Below are 24,709 nucleotides of genomic sequence, written 5' to 3' on the forward strand. Positions count from 1 at the left end.
TCACGCTATATCAACTTATATTAATCCCGCTATATCAACTTATATTAATCATTCTTGTTGGCCCGGATTGAAGCGTGTGAGGGGTGTGACTATGGGAAGAAACCGGAGTACCAAGGGAAAACCCATGTGGTCGCGCAGATGACCCCATATACCTTTTCATGTCCAATCGGATAATCAAACCCCGGCCACCTAGGTGAAAGGCAAGTGTGTTACCACTGTGCCACCCGACCACCCTTTCAATCATGTATGTGTGTGTGAGTGAAGGCAGTTATGTGTCAAATGTTAAAAAAGTTTCTGTTTTTGTATTTGTTTATTGTAATATAAACAAAAAAAATGATAAAATTAAATGAATGTAAACAAAATACATTTCTCTGGTCTTGGTCGGTGTAGTTACTGTTTAGACGTGGTCAACTGTTTCCCCGACTGTCCTGATTAGCGGACTCATGTTGCTGCTGAGCTGTCAGCGCCGCCTCAATCTCCTCGGCCGTGTGAGTTTTAAAGTGCTGTAGACCATGTAAGAGTTCGTCCCTGGCGTTACCAACGAAGCTGTTGGAGAGAAAGGCTGGCATGCCCCGATAGTTATCTCCCATGGTATATAGTGGAGGGCGGAGGATCCCTAAGGTCTGTAACGGAACATACAAGGACATCTAGTTTATATATATCTGTGATATACAAATAGCCATAGCTAAGATATAATTGTAAACATATTTTTTTTTGGTACAATCAAATTTTAGCACATATAATTATGAAATTTAACAGTTTTGCAGATTGATTTTAGCGGACCAAATTATCTTATATTGGTAGAAATAGTTTACTGCAAGAGCACAAATATAATTTAGCATAATGCTTCTGGTGCTAAAATAAGATTACTGCTAATATATATACATCTACATTATATCTATTTATTTTCAGAAGAGACAAAACATACTGGCGACATTCTTGTACACCCTTGGCTAACAAAGTTGTCTTCAGTGATGCCACAGGGCAAACATGGAAATTGGGAAAATTACAATATTCCGAAATCAGTCTTATGATGTTGAAGAGGACCACATAATTTATATGATGGTGTAAGTATTGGATGTGGGATAATTTTAATGAATATAAAAAATACCTATCTATATTCTGCCAATATTTAAAATTTTAAAGTGAGTAAAGGTCCAGCTGAGTTTAACAATAAGCAATATATGAGGACTGCACAGAGAAAATTTTTGAATCTGAGTCATACAGATGTTTGATACCTATGAGTATTACCTCTACTCCATAGTCTGGGGCCTGGAGGTTTTGTAGCTCAATGGCACAGAATTCTTCTAGCATCACCTCTAATCCAAAGAAATGGAGAACGAGATCTTTTTTGGCATTAAAGTAGGATACAATGTGGTTTTCTTTGGTTATGGAATGTTTTTTAAGGTCAAGGCCGATCTCCTCCACCATTTCTCGATTTGCTGCCTCAACGGGATCCTCCCCCGGGTCGACCAGACCTCCCGGAAACCCAATCACACCGTCAAATCGCATCTGCATCTGAAAAACATCAGTAGTTTACTGAAACTATTGATACCTATATGAGCCTGTTTAGTGATACTTGGACTCAGGTGTCTGTGAAAATATTTTTTTTAATGACTTATTTAGGTGTGCAAAGAGGAGAGTTTAAATATTCTAGTAGGCCTCACACAACTAATTCAGCCAATCAGCTGGTGTTTCAACTGAACCAAGTCCCTGAAGAAAATGTGTTTCTTGGATTTATAGCTATTACCTGAGTAAATGATACATGAAATGGGTACTTTCTATATAAGAGGATAATGAGTAGGGTCTTGAGATTTTAAAAAATAGAAAGATGTAGAATTCCAGGTGTAAAAAGGCGGGAATTCCCCAGGTGGGGGTTCCCTTGTGCACTGTAAATATCAGGGTTACTGTCTTACAAGTACTGGTGTGCTATTGTATGCTATTTAACCTTCCAATAACATCATTTTTCTGGTAGGGAAATTTTCAAACTTTAATTTGACATAAATTTCACCATTTTGCTGGTAGGGAAATTTTCAAACTTTAATTTGATATAAATTTCAACATTTTTCTGGTAGGAAAATCTTCAAACTTTAATTTGATATAAATTTCACCATTTTTCTGGTAGGGAAATCTTCAAACTTTAATTTGATATAAATTTCACAACATTTGAACTTCAAATGAGCGATTGAGAGGACTGAGTCATTAGTAATAACAAATAGTGAAATAACTAGTTGTGTGAGACCTAGTAACCTATTGGGTCTCCGGGATGTTTGCTCCCCTTTACGAACTTGTCATACCACAAGGTAGAACAAATATTCGTACCCTGCCTACACTGCTCTCCGCCATCTGTCATACGACCATCTGTCAGAAATTGTCCGTCCATCGTCCAGAGGTACGTATACGTTATCGCAGCTAACCACAAGGCAACAACAGCCCAGGTTCTTAAGCTTCAATGATGTTTACACATTTTGTGGTCGATGGCACCAAATCTGTATAAGGAAGTAAGGCATACTTTCCAACATATTCCTATTAATAGGGAGTTTCCCAATTTCAGGCTCCCTAGCTGTCCCGTTTCCCAATCGTATTGAACAAATATAGGATAATCTCCTAATTTGGGGAGACCTTGTGAGATTTCTACAATGTTGGCAAGTATGGTAAAGAGTAAAGAATTGAAACATGTCCTGCCCATGCTGGGAATCGAACTAGCAACCTCTAATTCAAGAAACAAATCACCTCCTAGGCTCCTACAAGGTATAGGGAAATTTCCACCAGATAGAGATGGATCCACAGTTTATGTGATGAATTCTTAATCATATTTTGATTTAAAACTTGAGAAACTATGAAACATGTTTGTCAGGTTGGTCAGTATGATAAAAGTGAAAAAACTTTGGTAATATATCACATAATATGGATGTGATATGCCAAAGCACATTCATATTTTAAGAAATCAAAGAGGTCTGACAAAAGTTTATCAAATTTTAATTTAAAACATTTTAAAACTTCAGAGGTTAATAAAATCAGGATTTAGATGGTCGAATAATCTCAACACTTACAAGGATAGCAGCCCTGGCCGGATAGAGATCCCACAGTACTCGAGGGTCGCGAGCCAGGATCATGGTGTGGCTGGCGTGTTTGTGTGAAGTGTGGGTCTCCGACATAGCCTCCTCGTAGGAAATCACCATAAAATCCTCGGTTCGGTCAACCATTCGACCATACTTTTCAAACGGGGCAAGCTGGCCCCAGTTAGCCCCAGACATAACTTCTGTCTACACAATAAATAAATTAAAGGTTAAATTTGTACCTAATAAAACATCAAACATAAATGGTCATACATGAGAAGAAAAGACATGGAGAAGTTAAAATGCACCAGGCATGACACTCCTATACGAATATGAGGTCTTATTCCACCTGATTACATGACAGCCTGTCAAAAGTTTCCTATCGTGTTAACCGCTGATATTATTTGGAGTACAGACATGCATGATGTCATGCGTGGGCCCAAGGAAACTCGGGCTAATTTAGACCATACCTTTACCTGCTTAAACATAGATATATACCTGTCTTATGCCAAAAGTCAATATACTTGACTATATGTGTTTCATGGTACTTCGAATCGTGGTGAAAATGACTCCAGGGTCAAACTATTATGATGAAACTGAAAGACATTCAGGCGAGTTCCAAATCTACTACTAGGCCTATATACATGCAGCAGTGCTCTAAATAGCTCGAATGTCTTCTTCGCTTACCGTACTGGCCTAATTCTCGAATTCAAAACACATGTCCAATTTAGCCGATACTCACCAGCTTGGCTAACGTCCCTAAGTTTTTTGTTGTTACCTTCCCCAACTACAGACACAACAAGCCACGTTTATCACGGAGCTAAAAATAACTCGGTGTTTTCCTGTGATCAACGTCAACCAAGCGTTTGATAGTTGCGATTAATGGAAGTATGGAAGCACGCATGTGTCTACAGACAGACAGTTGGTCACCAGACAATCTTCACGGCCACTAGGCCTTTTTATAAAGACAACAAGTAGACTCCAGCAAGTACTTAGGCATAACATTACAGTTTAACCTTAAATGGGACATGCATATAAACAACATCACATCAAACGCTAACAAATCACTAGGATTTTTGAAATGGAACCTAAAAATAAACTCACAACACATCAAAGAACGGTGGTAGAGAATTTGTGTATCCCGAGCCGAGCCCGAGCTTTGGATATTTTCGTTTTTCTCCTTCATTACTGAATGGCCTAAAGTGATTTTTTCTACCAAGATTTGATTTCATGTTTTAAATCAATCCGTGTAAGTGGATTTTCATGAAATGTATTTTAACGTCCAAAATACACATTTTTCATTTTTCAGGGGGAGAATTTGTGTAGCCCGCAATCAGAGACCTATATACTAAAACATGTCTTGATCATGATTTTAATTGAGTGGATAAAACTGTAGTTGGACAATATCTATTGAAAAATGGAAATCAAGCGTGACTATTCATGTTTTTTGCTGATTATTTCCGATACATGCTATTATTGAGAAATATTACTAGATACAAACAACAAGTAAACATAGCTGATTTTAAAAATATATATTTCAACATATATTTAATGTGACTTGGTGTCAAATTTTGACATTTTTGTAACCGCGCCGACGATCTTTCACCGAGCCCGTGCTAAGGGCAGATAACTCAACCGATCCCGAGCTTTGTAGAACTTTTAGCCATTCTGGTATAAGAATGTTTCCGGGCTCTGCGACGAGGACGCAGTTCTACAAAGAGCCCATATGATTTTATTTTAATGATTTTATATATATTTACCTATCTTTTCATTATTGTTTATCACAATAAAATATTTTTATCACCATATGTACTTTTGTATGTACTATTCTCTTATTGTATTCTAGTTTGAATTTACGAACATTTAGTACAATGCCAAACGAAACTGTCTCGTGAAAAATGAAAATCTGACTGATCACAAACACATCTATTATGAAACCACCTATCACAACCAGCGTCACAACTTACCATGCATGCATACAAGGCCACTGTTAGACCCAAACTGGCATACTGCTCCTCCATATGCACAGTGGACGGCAGTATGAGGGAGGGCCCTCGTAACTGGCGACGGCGAATATGGAGCAAATTCCTTAGACGACTATTGTAGATATCATACTGTGTTCGTGTAATAAGTGTATGTTTAAAATGATCTGAACATAAATGAAACACAGATATATTAAATAATATGGCAAGCCAAAGTGGAAAAAAGTCACAATTTATGGATATCCATAATTCATTTATGGATATCCATAATTCATTTATGGATATTAAGATACGAATTATGAATATTTACAGGCGATTTATGAATATCCATAATTCATCGCGTTTTTTAAATATCCGTAAATCTTGTAAAAAAAACTGTCGTCTATCTTCGCCGGAAATCTTTATAATTTTGACCCGAAAATTGACTTTATATATTTAAATAGTAATGTAACAAAGACAACTTGTCAATCATATCTGCACCGTGTAATTTTTTGTTTTTAATTTAACACCTGATGGTCATATTCTCCTTGGAACGTTTTAAGGGAATCTATAAAATATTTGTTTTATTTAGGCCACTACAAAAGTTACTACATTATCCAAAAACTATCATAATTATAGGATATAGTCTTGATGATTATGCACACTGTTGTCATTAATCCGATTTTCGAAAATCCATTGGGTCCTATTCGACATGTCCTAGTTTTGTAATTAAGCCGCCATTACGTCAGACCAAAACATCGTAAATTTTAAACGCACACAAAAAGCACATCGTTTTATGTAGGCCACTACAAAAGTTACCACATTAACCAAAAACTATCATACTTATGGGATATAGTCTTGCACATGCACATGCACATTGTTGTCATTTATCCGTATTTTCGAAAACCCCATAGGTAAATTGGAGATTCCCGCCGATCTCCCCTGTGGCGTGCTTGACATTCATACTCAAAATACGAACACTTTGACAGCAAATTGTGATATATTTCATATTGATGACACTTCTGCACTTTGATATTAATGAAATTAAAGCACATCATTGGATCTTGGTGATGATTTCAAATAGAAATTATAGATAATTATGTGTCTGGTTTTCAAGTTTTCTCCATTATGGCATCAGGAGAAGAATGAACAGAGCGACCGCAAAGGATTGTGGGAAAGTCAGAGGCCACCACGTAGACATAAGGGCAAATAGAGAGTAGCCAATCTCTCTATATATGTCTGGCCATATTCACGCTTCGCGCTCCCTCCAAGTGCGTCGCCGCGCCCCCTAATGCAAGGAGACACAAGTCCTGCGCCCTCCCAAGTCCGTTAACCTTCTCCACGGTGTTATGGGACCCTCACAACACGAGTCAAATAAACCAGTTACAAAAGATACAACGTCGAGCAGCACAATACGTACAAAACAGATACCACAACACAAGCTCAGTACAAGACATGCTAGACACAATGGAACCTCCTCCCGGTAGCAGCAGTACAGTGCACCACACTAGAAGGCTTCAAGGCACACATATACCACACTCAGTCCTTGAACCCCTCATAAACAAACACAGTGGGGGTACGTAATTCCGCACACTTTCAGTATGTTTTAAATATATGTCTGTCAAATCAATTTCAAATCAAGAAAGAATACCTCACACTGTTAGATGTACAAATGCTTCGTAACATACAAGTGTGCAACCTGATATGCGCACACGTATCACTGCGCAAGGGAGCTGTTAACTTGCGTTTATTGCTGGGTTTGAAGACGATCGGGTAGGTAATTTCGCACACCCATCTAACTTCTTTAATTTTGTTGATAAAAATAGTTTTCAGCCATTTTGTAGACAAACAACATCCTTAACTAAGATAAAGCCCTATACCATGATTAAAAAATCTTTAAAAACAAAATAATGTAAAATTGGAAAGTGTCAATTTACCGCCATTTTTGCTATAAATACTGACCGCTCACTACGGAGGTAATGTAAACAAGGCGATGAAAATGACGGGGTGCCTGCAGGTCAGCGCTGTTATTAGTTATACTTGGTGGATTTGTAATAAGTTTTGTTTATAATCTGATCAAATGATATTTTCCTTAAATATTTGCGAATTCACATGCCAATCAACAACTGGGATTATTTTAAATAAAATATTGAATCATCCGGTATCCATTTCATCGGACGAGAGTCGTATAAGTTAAAATTTGTTTTCAAAACGAACTTAATCTGAAAAGATGTACTTAAAATGACAAATGTTCCACTAAAGGTTGGCATTAGTCAACATATAAACAAAAAAACACAGTCCTCGACCACTTGGAGGAAAAACGTTAAACAATCGTCAGGTGTGCGAGGAATTTACGTACTGTGCGAAATTACGTAGCTTTGCTCTAGGTGAAACAAGTTTTTATCCTTCCAACCATATTAAAAAAACACTCTATGTCTTTTTAATCAGCGCCCCTGTGCACCCAACACCAAAACACACTCCACATAATCGTCATTATTGACGGAAGGGAGTCATAATAAGAAGAAAATTGATACTAATTTTTTGAAAAAAATAGACATCACCTATAGTCAACATACTGTCTGCCATAGAAATGTATCGTTTTTAAGACATTAAGTTACAACCACCCAGAGTGACGTATTGACTTTTGATTTGGATGACGAGTCGATATTGTGTATATGCAACAATGCAATATCAATATGATGTTCAAGACTTCTTGGCATTGACGAATCAGGCGCAAAAGGACTAAATGGTTTTGTCGTGTGTGTATATGTGTTTTCGCTTTATAATAACAGTAGTTATTTTTGTTGGTGTGTTGTTTAAGCGTGCATTTTGTTAGTTGTGGGTACATGTATTTGCTGTAACTGATTTTCTTCCTCTTTTTCTGCCCTCTATATTATTTTCTCCAGTTTTACATTCCATTATTGCCGTCATCCTTAGTGACACATCGAATTACATGAGGTTTGACACAGACAATATTCAATGAGGTATTCCAACGACCAAAGAATATTCGATTTTTCTTTTTGAATTTTGTAAATACGTTTTATAACTTGTTGAAGGAACATATACATACTTGTTAAAATTTCAACGTCTGGGCCTGTTACCTTTGTTAACCTTTGCTAAAGATACATCTCAGCACAGATGATATAATTTCTATTCTTTAGCAGGAGTCCATATAAGATTCCACGGACCTGACAATACATGACATATAATATATAACATTAATTCAATATATTGGATGATTTTACAAGCAACACTTATAAACAGAATATAAACAAATAACCTTTCGATCAAATAATTTTCGCAAAAAAAAGAGAGTTAGATTAAATCCTGTTAAAGGTACAATTATGTACATATATAAAATATCTGTACTTCAAATATTTTATTGAGTACTATTTACTATTTCAGGGTGATTTCACACCAAAAGAATCCACGGGTATCCGACCAGGGCATTTATGAAAAGACCCACAAGGCGTTTCTAGGGTCCTGTCCAAACATCCAGAGGATACTGATGCAGCAGTAAACATTCGACGTTTACTTAACTTTTTAAGACACAGACCTCTTTCCGTATACCATCAGTCATCAACTTTTGGGCGATACAACACTGGCAATAGAAGTTTTGAGGAAGTCCTTCGTGGAAGTTAGGGGGGGGGGGGGGGGGGGGGGGGGGGGGGGACTCACAATCCGAGCATATTCGACGAATTTGATTACTGAACTATTCCATGTCGATGTCAGATCTATGCGTGCGATGACGACGAGGATGGCGACGACAATATTGCTAAAACTATATACAATGTCGATCCAGTCAGTTTTGTCAAGTTGTCGTGGTTTTAATGTTTGTGTATATACTTGAAAACATTTCCAGATAATAGTTTATAGTAAATCTTAAAATCTGATCGGTTGTTTTTATATATGAAATGTTTGTGATTTTACCTTTTACTAATCCATTGTATGATCACTAGGGCTTCCCAACTATATTGTACTTGTATTTTCCTCACCTACATGTATTCCGTTTACAAACTACGGATGAAATCACTAACAGATAGACAACTTGCCAGATGTAGAATGTTATAAAACCTTCATTACATCATATTATTCAATCTCAATTGCACTCGCTCCGAAATGTCAGTTGGAACAGCGATTTTTGGTTTGTTTTGTTTAACGTCCTATTAACAGCCAGGATCATTTAGGACGTGTCAGGTTTTGGAGTCGGAGGAAAGCCGGAGTACCCAGAGAAAAACCACGCCAGGTATAGATCCCCCTAACTCAACCTTAAGAGGGCGAAATATTCAAGTCTAATCGAGTCTAAAGTGTTGCTACTACTCTCTACTTGACTTGACAGTTAGCCTAAGGACTGGTCAGTCCGTTGTAAATGTATGTGTTTGCTATCGTGCCGATGTATGGCATTTCAGGCTGATGACACTACAAAGTGTGGAGTGTGCTTTACTGGAATGCATCGTTAAACTAGTAATATTTATATATTATCGCTTAATTCAGACTCAATGAACCTACCACAGTCAACTCAAGTCATTTTTCAGTGAACTATATCAAGTCCGGCGTAGGAATACATTTATCGAGCTTGGACTATATCTTTTTCAGAAGTGATCATAAATTACTTATATGAAATAAATTCCATTAAAAATAACATTTGTTTTAACTCGTTATTAAGTTTGTTCACGAAAGAAATCCTGAAAGTACTAATCATATGTAGACGAAGAGTGATGACGTACATTTCGGTAAGTTCCGTGGTAGACTTGCAGAAGTCCCTATTTGTCAAGGACAAGATATATACAAACATATCAAAAAATATAAATATAAGGATTGAATAAAGTTATGTTGAGGTGAATGGGAGTATAAACCTCAATAGGTCTTGAGACAAATCTATTATGAACTGCGAAGTAATTCAATCCTTAATTGTTTCGGTAATATGAATACAAGTGTCTGATTCATAGGATTAGCTTATTCGTAGCCAAAACTATGCCATAGTTTCACCTTTGGAGAGTATTTTTTGATGTTAGGATCAATAAGCCGTCCAGAGAGTCGCAAACCTTAAAGAAGGAATGGACGGATGAGAAAGAAAAAGAACCATTTTGTAATGAAAAAATAGAAAATTATTTATTAAACAGCCACGTACAATAATCAACTGGATTTCACTTTGACCCGATAAACCGAACTAAACAGCGAGTCCAGTAATAACATGACAGGCACGAGGAGGTATGGGAAGTATACTAGAAACAGAGTCCATCGTTCGGAGAATGTCTCTGGACCGGGAGGCTTCGCATCAGTAAAGTCGTGCATGAGCACGTGATAGCAAATAGCAACCGTTGTCGTGGCAACGTGTGATGAGTAGACGATCAGAGGAATACGAATCCATTGGCACTTCTGGATACCTAAAACAGAAACGGAAGTGACGTCACACATAGTTTAAGATTAATAAATTAGTTAATTATAGAGAAGATCTTTTATCAACCTTTCATTAACAAAACTTTACATATTTATCTAATTTCCGGTGCAAATCACCCTTATCAATGCTTAACTGAATTGTTTTTAAAGATATGAAAAACACTTGGATCGGCGGTATTTTGGCGTTCATCATATAGGCCTAAAGGGACATTCCTTCGTTTGAATAAAGTTTAGGTCGTCAAAATTAAACTCACTGGAAAATGTGTATCCCCCCTCGATTACAAGAATTTGTAATCTTTACATTAATAAGACAGTTTTGCTCTCAAGATAAACCAAAGTTCTTTGAGTATTAAGTCATGAACATTCTTAATTCGACCCGAAGTATAACTAATCACCGCAAAAACATACAGTATTTGTATACGATACGCCTTTTTCCTGTACATTTCGGCATTAATTTCATTACATGTAGGCACAGACACTCATATAATCATCGTTCGGACATATATTTCATCAAAAGAAATTTTGCATGTTTCTGATGTCCGAACGAAGGAATGTCCCTTTAAGATTTGTAATTTCTGCAATACACCTGCACTGTGTAATGTGTTACACACCCATCGTAACTGTTTGGGAGATAAATACAAACATTGGATCTACAACGATTTGGCAACGATCTGCCAAACTTCTTTCAATAGAACAAACTGAAGAACATTGTCCGTAGTTCAACACATAACGAAAATGAAACAATCCATCGTCTTTTAGCTTATCTTTTGATCTTATTAACTAATTCTGTTTCATGTTTTAGCTTATCTTTTGATCTAATCAACTTATGCTGTTTCATTCTTAAGCTTAACTTTCTCATTAACTATTGCTGTTTCATTCTTTAGCTTATCTTTTAATCTAATTAAGCGATTCCATTTTTTAGCTTATCATTTGATCTTATTAACTAATGCCGTTCAACTTTTAGCTTATCTTTTAATCTAATTAAGCGATTCCATTTTTAGCTTATCATTTGATCTAATTAACTAATGCCGTTCAACTTTTAGCTTATCTTTTGATCTTATTAACTAATTCTGTTTCATGTTTTAGCTTATCATTTGATCTAATTAACTAATGCCGTTCAACTTTTAGCTTAATTAACAAACGTTTTGAGTTCAAACAAACCTTTCCAAAAAGCGTAGGAGGCCACAAAGAAAAACGGAAACTGAAGTGTGAGTTCTGACATAACGAAAGTTTTAAACCACGTGGGAGGGGCGGCCATCATGGGGTCCTTGAACTCGGAGCAGTACCATGTCATCAAATCACGTAACTGTGAATAGACAAATATCATAATGTGTACAGAAATCATCCTGTCGTCATCATCATTGTCATTTCTTCCCCAAAATAGATTGACGGTGTACTGCGGCAGATTTTGATTTTCTTTTGATTCAGCCCTGAAGTACATAACATCGAATCATTTTTCACTCCAAACAAAAAGGTAGACATAAATGTATTAATTTGCAAGTCTTCCCAAATCTGTCCAGGCACATGTAGTGGTACGAGGTTGGGATCGGCTGTAAATGGTAACATGATTTATATGTTATATTTATGTATGTTAGTAAAATATTTCAATAGGCTTATCCGTCAGTAGCCCGAATTCCTCTGGCCCAGACACCATGTCTGCCCTACACCAGACATGGTGTTAGGGCCAGAGGAAACTCGGGCTACTCTCTTGATGTGTAAACATACCATTATGAGAATCACATTATTCAGTAAAATGATATCCTCTATAGGTGATGTAGATTTCAAACTAATTAAAATGTAGATGGCCATTTCCACTATGTTACATGAACATCTAACAACATCCCATTAGGGGTCAGGTTCTGATGTGACCTTTGATATGTGTGCATTGCACTTTCAAGGCAAATTGTCAATTTGTCGAAGCCATCGGAACAAACCATTTCCGCACAGCATGATTTATGGGACGAACTGACTTGAAACAAATTGACAGATTATGCAAGCTATGCATTCTAGTTATGCTAATTCGGACATATACAAAATATACAAAAATTCTGGAAGTAGTCATTTGATTGGCTAATCCAAAAGGTCACCCTGATGTGACCTCTTATGGGATGTTGTTAGATGTTCATGTAACGTAGCGAGAATGATTTTACTTAGATTGTGTAGATTTCCGTGTTACAGTTTACTAAATGACGTCGACCCAACCACTAAAATGCCCGAAAATGTTACATTCACATCTAAATACAGCTGCACTTACCTAAGTAACCCAATTTTCCTATGATCCCGACACCAGACCTCTCACTTGGTGTCAGAATGTCAAAGTCTGGTGCCAAAATCAGGGGAGACTCGGGCACATGGAGTAACGTCACTAAGAGACGACGTCATGAATTATGTTACTGATTCCCGCACTTTTTGACACTATTATATTAGTTTTTCCATGTTTTATTATTTTTTTTACTTAAAAAGATTTATAGCGTGATTTTTAACATTTCTTATTTCAAATATTTACTTTTTTGATATTAGTCGAACCTGTATCGTTCTGAACAGCAAAAACAAGGAATATCTTTTAAAAAAGATAAACGGCATAGTTTAAATGCTGGTGATTATAATGTAAAACTGCTGGTAAAAATAAATAAACGAACTAATCAATGAATGCGTTTCAGCACGGATAACAAAATTATATCAGTTTGAATAATTTCTTGGTGATAATAAGACTGCATTCGAATCAGGAATATAATTTTGTTAATGTGTCATTTGAATAGATACATCCACTTTTGTTTCGTCTTTAACTGCATATCTGCATTTACCGCTACAATGACCAATCACATACTTCATCTTGACCAGTAACGCTGCCTGTCGCGTCATATCCGGGGCCAAAAGAAAAGTAAACGGCTATGCCGAACAAATAGTCCTATGGAAGATGATACGAAAAAGGAACATAAAGGCCCAATACATTAGCCTATATGATCCTCGATACTCCTGGGGGTCACGTTTATGTTCGCTCTTAGTAGCATTTGAAGAGGTGGAACCAGTGGAGTACCGCACCGTAACGTTAACTTCAGGTCCATGTGTGTCGGCTATACCGCCCCTCTCATTTATCCAACTTCCATGTTTTGTTTAGTAATTACCTGTCGAGGGTAGAGCCAGGGAGGGAACAGGGCCTGTGAGTCGACGAAAATCGTGATCGGAATGTGGCTAGCAAAGTAAAGCAGGAACACAAAGTCCAGTAGTCTCGCCATGATCGTGTGTAAACAAAATGAATGATCCCTTTATTTATGTGGAGAGACCGACTAGACTTGCTCATTCGATTTCTCTGTATTTTATGTTATTTGTGACCGTTGATCGTATATATCCTCAATTTGAATAGTAAAATAATCCTTTCTAACGACCAACATATTTCCTTCACATTACCTACCAGTTACAATCACAAATCTAGATTATTACCCATACCAAATAGTGCGAAGACATACATAATATGTATATGTGTCTACAAATCGTGTTGACCACATAAAGGAAAACCCGCCGACTCTTCAGGGTTACTTTGACGCTTTATCATATGGAAGCCTTATGTCCCTGTCACACTTTACCGGATTGGGCCACCGTACGTGAAACGGATAACATTTTTGGATATCCGGTGATGATCGTCAATATCCGTTTTATGTCCGTTTTATGTTCGGTTCATTCGTTTCATGTCAGGTGATGTACGGTGCGTCCGGTGGTATCCGTTGGAAAGTTTTGTGCATGCACAAAACTTGAAACGGACAGTAACGGATAAGAATATTCGTTGGCTGTCCTGTGCATGTCCGTTTTGTCCTGTATATATCCTGTCATTGTTCGTTTATATGCGGTAGGGGGGGGGGGGGGGGGGGGGGGGGGGGCATGCGTTACCCAGTCCGTTGATGGAACTTGAACGCATACGCCACGCATAAACCGGACCTTCAGCGGACACATAACGAACACATAACGGAAAAACACAGGATGCTTGCAGGATTAACACCGGACACGACAAATAGACAAACGGATTGAAAACGGATAACACGCACAGAACGGATGAATACAGAATACCTACAGGATACCTACAGGGGGAGGAACTGACTACCGACAGAAACTGATTAATTATCGCAGGCATATAAAAAAGGTTCTTGGAAGGTTCAACTGGAATATCATCACCACCTTTATCATGCTCTGTTTCAGTTTCAGTTTCGGTTTCCTGTGCAACAGCATCAACAGCATCGACAGACACTTCTTCTGTGTCTTGCGCTTTTGCAGGCACGTTTTTTTTTTGTTTTTTTTTTCTACCGCAAGGCATTTTGGCGAGGCAGTCAGCACAGTAACTTTTTGACAACTGATCGCCGGAGAAATGCATATATCTTGTTTTTTTCTGCACGCGCGCGTCAATGTCCGTTAGGTGTTCGGTTTGTCCGGAATGCATCCTGTCACGTCCTGATTCACCGGTTCATGTTCGTTTGTTGTTCGTTACTCATTCGGAGACACCCGGTTGGTAGTACGGTAGCCGTAGGCCTACGTTACATGTTCGTTATTGGTACGTTTTATCCGTTCCATATTCGGTGCAAGTACGTCGTCGGTTTGGATTTTTCTACCGGACTGACAACTTTGCCACCGTATACCACCGGATAACAAAAATTTCTATCCGTTGATGTCCGGTACACCAATCCGGTCAAGTGTGACAGGGGCATAACCGAGTCATGCTAAAGTCTTCATCAACTCGTGCATCGTTACGATATTGACACATAAAGAAAATACAAAAGACCAAATGACGATAAATAATTTACCAACACACGCACGTCAATAACACACACTGTACCGATTGGTCGAATTGATATAGATATACATAGATATACATGTATATACAATACATCTTATTTACAGAATCGCAGGCGATTGTCTTCCCACTCCTGCTATGCTGAACTTTAAGCAGCAGTAATTAATATTCTGCAGCGGCTCTCTGGTTATTTCGTGTTTGGATTTTATTCATGGTATATATTTTCCCCCAGGAACAACTTATAATTAGGGCATAGTACGTTGTTTTGAGTGGCTATACTGGCGATTAGAAGTTAGAACATGAAATTTGGTTTGAACTCGAGACCGATAGGTCGAGAGTTTAAACCAAATTTCATGTTCTAATCGCCAGTATAGCCACGAAAAACAACGTACTATCCCCATTCTAACACATTTACGCTGAAATATACGTACAAACATTGTTTTACATCGTACAAGTACGCCGTAAAGTACTCTGTGACCCCTGCTATTGACATGTCATACTGTAGCGATCTGACCAATCAAAACGAAGCTTTCAAAGTCGGTCATTTGGCCACGCCCATACTGGCGGAGTTCGATCTGTATGTTGACGAAGCGGTGTATTTGGATTGTTTGGAAAAGCCTGTTTCCGAAGATTTAAAGACATATTTGGATTTACGCAGTATGCATAACGACATGTGCATTTCAACAAAGTCAGAGTTGATGTGTTTCTACGGGCTCAACCGTTATGTGAAGTTGTGTGCACTTGTTCCATTTCATTTCGGATTTTACTTGACCTTAGATGCCTAACGTTACACACGGACGAAATGAACGTTTCAATCAATAAATGACGGTAAGAATGATGTTAACGATTTTTGCTGAATTTATTTAGTTAATTCATTCTATTCGATTTCTTCACTTTCGATTCCAATTCATGGGTCATCAATCATAAATGGTGCAGAGTGTTGAATTTCGCTACGAGTCGAACTTGACGCCATATTGTTTTGATTAGAAACGGGGCGTGGCTTAACACGATATGTCAGGGTTCTAACGCAGAATATTTACATTTGGTGTGGCAATGCCCTTATATATTACTAGTAAATCCCTACCAAAAGCAGCTTCATCTATGAGAGTATAACTGAAGTTGCCCTGAGATATTCACCTGACCTGACGGTAGAAAGCGGGAAATTTGAATTTTGGAAGATTTTTTTCATATTTTTTTATTTTTGCGATTCATTAATAGAACGTAAATATAAGCGATAAACTGCCTAGATGCGGCAGACCTACTGGTATAACTGCCACATGTGTCACAGACAAACAATCATGGTGCGCTAGCGCGCACCATTCAGTTTGTCTGTGACACATGTGGCAGTTATACCAGTAGGTCTGCCGCATCTAGGCAGTTTATTGCTTAATTAGAAGTCGGTCCGCAACCAATCAAAACACGCGTTGCAAACGAATCGTGTTAGAATGTTATTTGTCAATCTAATTAAAATCTAGATGGTCATTATCACTACGTTACATGAACATCTAACAACATCCCAGAAGGGGTCACGTTCTGATGACCTTTGAGATGTGGGTATTTCACTTTCAGGGCGAATTGTCGATTTATCAATGTCATCGAAGCAAAACATTTCGTCACAGCATACATTTGAAACAAGTCATTTCGGCATAGTAAATAACTATATGCTTTATGGGACGAAATTACTTTAATCAAATTGACGGATTATACAAGCTATGCACTCTAGGTAGTCATGCTAATTCGGACATAAAATTCACTTCTAAGATTCTGGAAGTAGTCATTTGTTTGTCTAATCCAAAAGGTCACCCTGACGCAAACGTGACCCTTGATGGGATGTTGTTAGATGTTCATGTAACGTAGTGAGAATGACCATATAGATTTAATTAGATTGGTTATTTGTATATACACTGTAGCAATGCCTTTAATTAATTTGGTAGCAGTCAAGACTGATTATTCAGTTTAGCGTTTTTTGTTTATTTTTGTTTCAATGTTATGTTTTCCGTAAGAAATCCATCACCAAGCCTTGTAGTTAATCACTGTGCCCTCTTTCGGAAAGTCTGGTCCTTTTGCAAAAACTTCTCGTCATTATACAAAATATAAAAAGTATTGTGTAAAATATTGAACATTCTATAATTTCAAAGCAACTGTATCCTTGTTATTTACACAAAGTATGCAGAGAAATTACATTCTAAGATCAAATATTTGAGACGAATACGGTGCTTAGACAATTTTTAATGACAGAGACATTGTTTTTGCAATAGAAACACATTTAAGTGGACAAGTTGTCATTAAATTTGATGTTTCCGATATTTTGATCTGGCCTCGATAATGTAGACAGTTTTGTCGGCGAAGGTAGCTAAGGATATGTATTCGAAGTGAGACCAAAGAAGGATTACGAGTTAACATGGAGAACGATACCAAAAGAAAAGCAGTCCACCTACGTCGACAAGACAAGATAAAACACATACATCATGTTTTCCATCTGACAAAACTCCACATTCTGTTTTCGTTGGTGTTCCTTTTCTGTTCTGCCCCTTTCTATCTTTATTTCCTTCTTCGTTAAAATACAATATAAGTTAAAATAATCTGTTGCGTGACAAATTTTGTATAAATTCCCTTGTTACGGAAAGGACGTAAGTAAGTTGTAAAACTTTCGTCCAATCCATTTGCTTTTATCTGCAACATAATTGATTTAAACTTAACAGTCTTCTTGTCTGCCAAAAGGTAGATTTTCTGCTTTAAAGCCTTCAAGGAAATTAAGGTGTAGGATGTCATCCTGCCTGCTGCCTCTTTTGCAGGATTTGTAAGAGCGATTTTTTGTCTCATTATTTTTTGGAATATGACTGATTTTGCCGTTTAATTTTTACATCCCAAAAGGCTTTTAATATTATTATTATTCCTAAACATCAAATGAAAACAGAGACAGTTCAGTCAGTGTTATGTGTGTAGAGCTGTTTATCACCTCATACGTTTTTAAATAATCGAAATTATCAAATTTCAAATGATCGATATTCCGCTGCTGAAGCTGTATTGCGGTGAAAATATGTATATTTATATTTGATTTTGAATATTATGTTGCTATTAATTCGTCAAATTGATCAAAGCGTGTACCCCACTCTAACTTAGTAAACTTTGGCATATGGTGTACTATACAGTTATAGCCTTTTGATAAGGTCGACCCATGATTTTATTAACCCGATAAAAATATATCAACCGAGGACGAAGTTATTAAACGTTACACTCCTCTTGATTGTGTATGTTATGTATGTATGTTTTATTGATGTAAAGCGGTTATGTTTAAACTTGTGTATAAGATAAATTTATCAGGTAAACTTTCGATATCGATTTCAATCTTATATAGAGCTGATGTGTAGAATATTAAATCTGGTGTATTAAAAACATTACCTTTCAAATATGCTATAAATATCGGGTATAGAATATTTTACTTAATTAAGAAGAAGACCGACGCACGACGACAAATCAAATTATAATGGTGTATATTATGAGCTGAATGTCAAAGGATTGTAAACTGACCCCTTTACCTCTTGACCGCATTCTCTTGTAGGCCTAAACATTTATCTTCCAGCTGACTTGAAAATTAAACCAGATGTAACTATTCGTAAATATAATCAAAGGTCCGGATCGCCGGACGCCGGTCGCCGGATCGCCGAACTCATGTCTGTGACGTCACAGAAGGGTCGGTCTACCTTATTAAGTTAATTGTATAACTAAAACAAGACAAAAAAAAAAACCACCAATCGTCAACACGTATTTCTATGTTACCTGTGTAAACCCACCAATCGTCAACATGTATTTCTATGTTATCTGTGTAAACCAACCAATCGTCAACATGTATTTCTATGTTATCTGGGTAAACCAACCAATCGTCGACACGTATTTCTATGTTATCTGTGTAAACCCACCAATCGTCAACATGTATTTCTATGTTATCTGTGTAAACCCACCAATCGTCAACAGGTATTTCTATGTTATCTGTGTAAACCCACCAATCGTCAACACGTATTTCTATGTTATCTGTGTAAACCCACCAATCGTCAACACGTATTTCTATGTTATCTGTATAAACCCACCAATCGTCAACACGTATTTCTATGTTATCTGTGTACACCCACAAATCGTCAACACGTATTTCTATGTTATCTGTGATAAGACTGATCGTAAAATAATCTCCGCTGTTATATTTTTTATCCTTGATGACGAGCCAATGGGAAAATATTTTGCGTCAATAGCGTTTAGGCATTCCATACCTTACATATTTTTTTGGAACTTTGTATTTTCTCCAGCTTCATTTTCTTCATATCGTCGGCTGGTTTTAAGTGAAAAAACCGAGTTTTTCTGGAAGATTGCACAATGTCATAGCGGCTTTAGTATTAGAGCTTACCCCCAGCTATCTGGGACCGGATATTGATGTAGAAAAGCATCTTCCCAATTCGGCAAATCAGTTGATATCGGAGGATTATTTTCATTAAGTGGAAACTGACTATATGCTTGACTATCCACGCAGACCTTCTTTGTCGCATGTTGCGTTCATTGGAGGAACCGGAAGTGTTTTTTACAACCGGAAATGGGCAATGGGATGCATATTGGGTATCTATTAAATTGTTTGATCATTTCTGTGTTTTTATTTTGTTTGTGAAAAAACACTCACCAAACTAGCATACACGTACACGGATCTGTATATGCCAATTAATTAATATATGTATTAACAGCACATGAACGACTGGTTGGAAATTGTAATGGGTTTAACACGGCCAAACTTACACAAAATACCCCTTATAGCTACCTACTATTGTGTCGTGGTATTTTTTAATTCTTAGTCAAAGTGGGACATCATACAGCTGTGTCGTCCTTCTGGGACATCATACAGCTGTGTCGTCCTTCTGGGACATCATACAGTTGTGTCGTTCTTCTGGGACATCATAAAGTTGTGTCGTCCTTCTGGGACATCATACAGCTGTGTCGTTCTTCTGGGACATCATACAGCTGTGTCGTCCTTCTGGGACATCATACAGCTGTGTCGTTCTTCTGGGACATCATAAAGTTGTGTCGTCCTTCTGGGACATCATACAGCTGTGTCTTCCTTCTGGGACATCATAAAGTTGTGTCGTCCTTCTAGGACATCATATAGTTGTGTCGTCCCTCTGGGACATCATACAGCTGTGTCGTCCTTCTGGGACATCATACAGCTGTGTCGTCCTTCTGGGACATCATACAGCTGTGTCGTACTTCTGGGACATCATACAGCTGTGTCTTCCTTCTGGGACATCATAAAGTTGTGTCGTCCTTCTAGGACATCATATAGTTGTGTCGTCCCTCTGGGACATCATACAGCTGTGTCGTCCTTCTGGGACATCATACAGTTGTGTCGTCCTTCTGGGACATCATACAGTTGTGTCTTCCTTCTGGGACATCATAAAGTTGTGTCGTCCTTCTAGGACATCATATAGTTGTGTCGTCCCTCTGGGACATCATACAGCTGTGTCGTACTTCTGGGACATCATACAGTTGTGTCGTCCTTCTGGGACATCATTCAGCTATGTCATCCTTCTGGGACATCAAACAGCTGTGTCGTCCTTCTGGGACATCAAACAGCTGTGTCTTCCTTCTGGGACATCAAACAGCTGTGTCATCCTTCTGGGACATCATACAGCTGTGTCGTCCTTCTGGGACATCATAAAGTTGTGTCGTCCTTCTGGGACATCATATAGTTGTGTCGTCCTTCTGGGACATCATACAGCTGTGTCGTCCTTCTAGGACATCATAAAGTTGTGTCGTCCTTCTCGGACATCATATAGTTGTGTCGTCCTTCTCGGACTTCATATAGTTGTGTCGTCCTTTTCGGACGTGTCAGTGATGTTAGGGACATCACATAGCCTAGCTGTACGTCCTTGAAGTCGAGGACTCGTCAGTGATGCTAGAGACATTATACATCGGTGTCGTCCTTGTAGGACTCGTAAGTGACGGCAGGGACATCATATCACAACTGTGTCGTCCCTCAACGACAGTAATGTTCAATGTTTTCAAAGTGTTTACGGAAATATATGAAGTGAACAGCAACAATGAAAATTTCCACTTCATTTCTGTGTGGGAAAATGACGTAACAAAGAGTGAAGTCTGAAGACAATCGTGTTAGGTTAATATGATTGTTTGCTGGGTTTATCACCCCGGGAACAGCCAGGGTCATTTTGAGGCGGGTTAGCCTTGTAGTAGTTCGTGACTAGTTTAATATGTCCAATGTTTTAAGTTATACAGTTTGATAATCAATGATGATGGCGCTAACAAACAAAAGCTTCGAAGGGCTGTAAATTAATAACTGAATATGTTGTCTTAATTATCTCATGTTACCTTAGCGAGAGAATATTATCACAAGGCTATCTAATCATCACGACAATGATACTTTTAATTATCATCATAATGTTGACTTAAATTATCATAATTTTGGGGGCGAATACTGGATTAAACTTTGCTGAGGACCTCACTCTGCATAAACTAACAAATGTAAATCCTTTGGTAAATCTCCTGGAAGCATATACATCACCGTCTCCCACCCCTCCCCTACCACACCACACCACCACACCCTACCACACACTACCACACACAACCACCACACCACACACCACCACATCCCACCACACACCACCATGTCCCCTACAACGACACCACTACACACCACCACGACACCACACACCACTACACACCACAATCACACCACCACACACCGCCATGTCCCCTACCACACTACACCACCACACACCACCACGACACCACCATGTCACACCACACACCACCACGACACCACCACGACACCACCACGATACCACACACCACTACACACCACCACACACCACCATCACACCACCACGATACCACACACCACTACACACCACCACACACCACCACCATCACACCACCACGACACCACACACCACCACCACACACCACCACCACACCACCCCACGCCACCACCACGACACCACCACACACCACACTACACCACCACACACCACCATGACACCACCACACACCACACTACACCCACCACACACCACAACATCACACACCACACGCACCCACACACCAACACCACCATGACCACTCCACACACAACCACCACACACCACCACACACCACCCACACCACCACACACCACCACAACCACCCACATCAACCAACCAACACAACCACACCCCTAACAACACAAAACACCCACACACCACAGCAACCAACAACCAACACCACCACCCACACACCACAACAACCACACAACCACACACACAAAACACACACAACACACACCACCACACACACCATCACCACCACACACCACAAACACAAGCAACCACCACACACACAATCAAACCAAACACACAAACAACAAAAAACACACATACAAACACATAAACACATCAAAACAACAACAACACTCACCAAACACTAAAACACACCAAAAAAAACACCACAAAACCACACACAAACCACATAACAAAACAAACACAAACACAACAACTAACCAACACACACAACCACAATAAAACACAAAACAACCCACACAAACACAAAACAAAAAACAACAAACACAACAACAAACCACACACACACAACAACAACACACACAACCCAAAAACACCACCAACACCAAACACAAAAACACCCACAACACATACACACCAACAACCACAACACCAACACAACCAAACCAGACAACACCACAACCACCACCACACCACTACACCACCACACACCACCACAACCACCACACCACCATGTCACACCACACACCACCACCACACCACCACGACACCACACACCACTACACACCACCACACACCACCATCACACCACCATCACACCACCACGACACCACACACCACCACACACCCACACCACACCACACAAACACACACCACCACACACCACATTACACAAACACAACACACAAACACACAACACCCGACCACACAACACACAAACACACAACACCCACCAAAACACACCACACCAAAACACACCACAACACCACCACAAAACACCACACACACACACCACACACACACCACACTACGGCACCACCACAAGCCACCACACACCACACTACACCACACAACACACTACACCACCACACCACACACCACCACACACCACGACACCACCACATCCCATCACACACCACCACGCCACCACATCCCACCACACACACCATTACACACCACACTGCGGCACCACCACACACCACCACACTACACCACCACGACACCACACTACACCACACACTACACTACGGCACCACCACACACCACCACACACCACACACCACCACACACTACCACACACCACCACACACCACCATACACCATCACACACCACCACACACCACCACCACCACATCCCACCACACATCACACACCGCCACACACGGCCACACACTACATCACCATCACACCACCACACTAAACCAGCACACACCACTACACACCATCACACACACCACACACCACCACACAACACAACACCATCACACTACACACCACACTACAACAACACACAGCACAGCACCACCACCGCCACACAACACATCACCATCACACCACCACACAGCATACTACAGCACCACATACGTAGCACAGCACCACCAGCACCAGCACCAGCACCACACACCACCATACACCACACTACAGAACCACCAAAGCAATACTTTTTGCCCCCCCCCCCCCCCCCCCCCCTCCCACTTTTGTCATCTAAAATCTAGAAGAAAAAAAAATTAATATTAACTTCAGTAAATATATCTGTATTTTCGAACCCGAGCGAACATATGTTTGTAATGGTAACATTAAAAACTAAATTTATACAATACCTGACGGAACATGTATCGTTGTAGCCGGTGTAACCGCTAATAATGACCTAATTACTTATAGTCAGGTAAAAATAAAGGTTAGATTTAACATGAATTCAGACTATCACTTTGTATAGTTATATTGAACTTATCATACAATAGTTCATTTCAATGTCAGTAAAAAATTATAAAAATGTAACAAAGTTACCAGTAACGTGAACCGAATTTTTCCATGGTTGAGAATGGTTGCATTCAACAGTTTTTTTTTTTTTTGTATTGAAGAGGCAGATAATTACACATCTAACCATTTGCAATTTCTGGTTGCTGGTGGTTTTGATGTAAAACTGCTGGTGAAATAAATCAACGAACTTATTTGTTTCAGCATGGATAGCAAAATTATATCAGTTTGAATCATTTTCGGTGATAAAAAGATTACATTTGAATCAGGAATATAATTGTATTGATATGTGATTTGAAAAGATACATCCACTTATTCGGCTTGCATTTAATCTTAACTTTGGTTCGCTTTTAAATGCATATCTGCATTTTGCATTTACCGCTACATTGACCAATCACATTCTTCATCTTGACCAGTAACGCCACCTGTCGCGTCATATCCGGGGCCAAAAGAATATCATACGGGAATGCCGAAAAAAAAAAA

General features: G+C 38.9%; 2 protein-coding genes across 2 annotated transcripts; both read right to left on the minus strand.

Moving 5' to 3' along the window:
- Positions 1 to 303: 303 nt before the first annotated feature.
- Positions 304 to 3,886, minus strand: LOC117332919 (U8 snoRNA-decapping enzyme-like). Its single transcript, XM_033891988.1, has 4 exons — positions 3,802 to 3,886; positions 3,054 to 3,266; positions 1,252 to 1,518; positions 304 to 623 (listed from the first exon to the last, which is right to left on the minus strand). The coding sequence occupies exons 2-4, from the start codon at positions 3,255 to 3,257 to the stop codon at positions 408 to 410; spliced, it is 687 nt and encodes a 228-aa protein (XP_033747879.1). The 5' UTR covers positions 3,258 to 3,266; positions 3,802 to 3,886; the 3' UTR covers positions 304 to 407.
- Positions 3,887 to 10,110: 6,224 nt separating this feature from the next.
- Positions 10,111 to 13,703, minus strand: LOC117333720 (sigma intracellular receptor 2-like). The gene is made up of 3 exons (XM_033893143.1): positions 13,546 to 13,703; positions 11,582 to 11,726; positions 10,111 to 10,407 (listed from the first exon to the last, which is right to left on the minus strand). Exons 1-3 carry the CDS (start codon positions 13,654 to 13,656, stop codon positions 10,157 to 10,159), a joined length of 507 nt encoding a protein of 168 aa, XP_033749034.1. The 5' UTR covers positions 13,657 to 13,703; the 3' UTR covers positions 10,111 to 10,156.
- Between the last annotated feature and the right edge of the window lie 11,006 nt (positions 13,704 to 24,709).

Source organism: Pecten maximus, chromosome 8 (assembly GCF_902652985.1).
Source record: "Pecten maximus chromosome 8, xPecMax1.1, whole genome shotgun sequence".
Taxonomy (NCBI): domain Eukaryota; kingdom Metazoa; phylum Mollusca; class Bivalvia; order Pectinida; family Pectinidae; genus Pecten; species Pecten maximus.

Bases quoted from the DNA above. Each gene is read 5' to 3' on its own strand.
- LOC117332919 (XM_033891988.1), bottom strand. From the start codon at position 3,257: ATGTCTGGGGCTAACTGGGGCCAGCTTGCCCCGTTTGAAAAGTATGGT. The intron at 1,519-3,053 runs GTAAGTGTTGAG...GATGTTTTTCAG, and splicing joins CGGCCAGGGCTGCTATCCTT to ATGCAGATGCGATTTGACGG. The intron at 624-1,251 runs GTAATACTCATA...GTTCCGTTACAG, and splicing joins CCCCAGACTATGGAGTAGAG to ACCTTAGGGATCCTCCGCCC.
- LOC117333720 (XM_033893143.1), bottom strand. From the start codon at position 13,656: ATGGCGAGACTACTGGACTTTGTGTTCCTGCTTTACTTTGCTAGCCAC. The intron at 11,727-13,545 runs GTAATTACTAAA...GTCTATTCACAG, and splicing joins CCTGGCTCTACCCTCGACAG to TTACGTGATTTGATGACATG. The intron at 10,408-11,581 runs GTTTGTTTGAAC...TTTCTGTTTTAG, and splicing joins CTCCTACGCTTTTTGGAAAG to GTATCCAGAAGTGCCAATGG.